Here is a 2,345-nt window from a genome sequence, read left to right as displayed (position 1 = left end):
AACAAATAAGTGATGGAGACAAATTCATCCCCGTGTTGACAAAGTTCAGCAGCAGCAGCTGCTGCTGCTGCTGCAGCAGCTGCTGCTGCAGCACTTGCTGCTGTTTCAGCTTAGTTCTGCAGCAGCACTTGCTGTTTTAGCCTTTGCTGCTGCTGCTGCAGCACTGCTACTTCTGTAGCGCCGGCTGTTCCAGTATGTGCCGCTGCTGCAGCACTTGCTGCTGCTGCTGCTGCTACAGCACTTGCTGCTGCTGCTGCAGCAAGTGCCTAGCGGAAGTCACCGTGTGGTGCGTGTTGCTGCTGCTGCTGCTGCTGCCCCGTGGCCCTTGCTGCAGCAGCAGCAGCATGTGTCTCCAAGTCCCCCAGTTTGTTCCTCAAGATGTCGAAAGCCATTTGAACAATCTTTTCAGCTGGCATTACCCCAGTAGACTGAGCAGCAGCAGCAGCAGCAGCAGCAGCAAAACTCTAGCAGCAGCAGCAGCAAAACTGTAGCAGCAGCAGCAAAAGTAGCAACGGCGGGAGTAGGAGCGGCAAGGACAGTATTGGCTGCAGCAGCAGCAGCTGAATTAGCTCAGTAAGCTCGCCACGGCCAGCAAACGCAGCAGCAGCAACAGCAGCAGCAGCAGCAGCAGCAGCAGCAGCAGCAGCAGCAGCAGCAGCAGCAGCGATAAACGCAGCAGCAGCAAAAGCAGCAGCGGATATAAAAAGGAAGGCAGCACAGTGATCAGAAGCAAAGTGAAAAGGAGACAAATAAAGAGACAAATAGAAAAAGGAGACAAATGATGAAAAGAGAGAATAATAATAGCAGCAGCAGCAGCAGCAGCAGCAGCAGAAGCAGCAGCAGCAGCAGCAGCAGCAGCAAACCTCCACGGTGAAGAGGAAAGTCCTTTCGTCAGGAGACACTTCCACCACGCCCTTCAAATTCAACTCTTTCGCCTTATTCGTGCACTGGCTGCAGTACCTGCAGCAGCAGCAGCAGCAGCAGCAGCAGCAGCAGCAGCAGCAGCAGTGATAGCAACAGCAGCAGCAACAGCAGTAGTAGTAGAAGCAGCAGTGGACGGCTACAGTAGTAGCTGCAGCAAACGCTGCAGCAACGGTAGTAACCGTAGAAACAGCAGCAGCAGCAGCAGCAGCAGCAGCAATAGCAGCAGCAGCAACAGTAGTTGCGGCAGCAACCTCAGTAGCTGCAGCAACAGCAGCAGCAGCAGTTGCTGCTGCAGCAGACTATGCTGGTGCATGTACATCAGCATCAACAGCAGCAAAAGCCGCATTCGCAGCAGCAGCAGCAGCATCAGCAGCAGCAGCAGCAGCAGCTGCTGCTGCTGCTGCTGCTGCTGCAGCAGCTTACATGCAGTCAAGGGGATTTGCTACTCTAAGAATGCCGTTGCCTGCAGCAGCAAAAAGAGACAAAAGAGAAAAATAAAAATAAATAAAAGTTTTCTTTTTAAAGAAATAAAAAGAGAGGAAACAAAAATAAAAATAAAAATAAGAGATTAAGAAGAAAGAATATAAAAAGAAAAGGAGATATTTAAAAAAGAAAATGTTAAATTGAAAAAAGAAATTCATGAAATGCAAAAGGAGACAAATGGGTTTAAAAGGAATAAAAAGGAGACAAAACAGAAGTAAAAGAAAAACAAAAGGAGACAAAAAAGAGAAATTAAAAAAATAAAAAATTTAAAAAAGAAAAAAGAAACAAAAAAGGGACAAAAAGGAAAGAGAGAAAAGAAATAAATAATTTTAAAAAGAAATAAAAAAGAATTTAAAAGAGACTAAAATAATTTTAAAAAGAAATAAAAAAGAACTTAGAAGAGACTAAAATAAGTTCTCAAAAAGAAATAAAAACGAACTTAAAAGAGACTAAAATAATTTAAAAAGAAATAAAAAGGACAAAAACGAATAAATAAAAAGCGATGAACAAAACAAAAGAAAAAAAACAAGAAAAAGATGAAACACTAAAAAGCAAAAAATTAAAAAAATTAAATTAAACTAAATTGAACTAAATAAAATTAAATAAAATAAAATTAAATTAAATTAAAAATAAAATAAAAATGAAATAAAATAAAATAAAATAAAATAAAATAAATAAAATAAAATAAAATGAAATAAAATGAAATAAAATAAAATAAAAATAAAATAAAATAAAATAAAATAAAATAAAATAAAATAAAATAAAATAAAATAAAATAAAATAAAATAAAATGAAATGAAATAAAATAAAATAAAATAAAATAAAATAAAATAAAATAAAATAAAATAAAATAAAATGAAATAAAATGAAATAAAATAAAATAAAATAAAATAAAATAAAATAAAATAAAATAAAATAAAATAAAATAAAATAAAATA

General features: G+C 37.7%; 1 protein-coding gene across 1 annotated transcript; it reads right to left on the bottom strand.

Moving 5' to 3' along the window:
• Positions 1 to 266: 266 nt before the first annotated feature.
• ENH_00029600 (hypothetical protein) lies at positions 267 to 1,565 on the bottom strand (the record flags this gene model as incomplete). The annotated part of the gene is made up of 3 exons (XM_013580047.1): positions 267 to 428; positions 864 to 960; positions 1,348 to 1,565. Coding segments are annotated over 3 exons (477 nt in total), but the record flags the coding sequence as incomplete, so codon positions are not given.
• Positions 1,566 to 2,345: the final 780 nt, after the last annotated feature.

Source organism: Eimeria necatrix, genomic scaffold (genome assembly GCF_000499385.1).
Source record: "Eimeria necatrix Houghton genomic scaffold, Enh_scaff2160, whole genome shotgun sequence".
Classification (NCBI taxonomy): Eukaryota; Apicomplexa; class Conoidasida; order Eucoccidiorida; family Eimeriidae; genus Eimeria; species Eimeria necatrix.
This window is presented reverse-complemented; position numbering and strand designations above follow the sequence as displayed.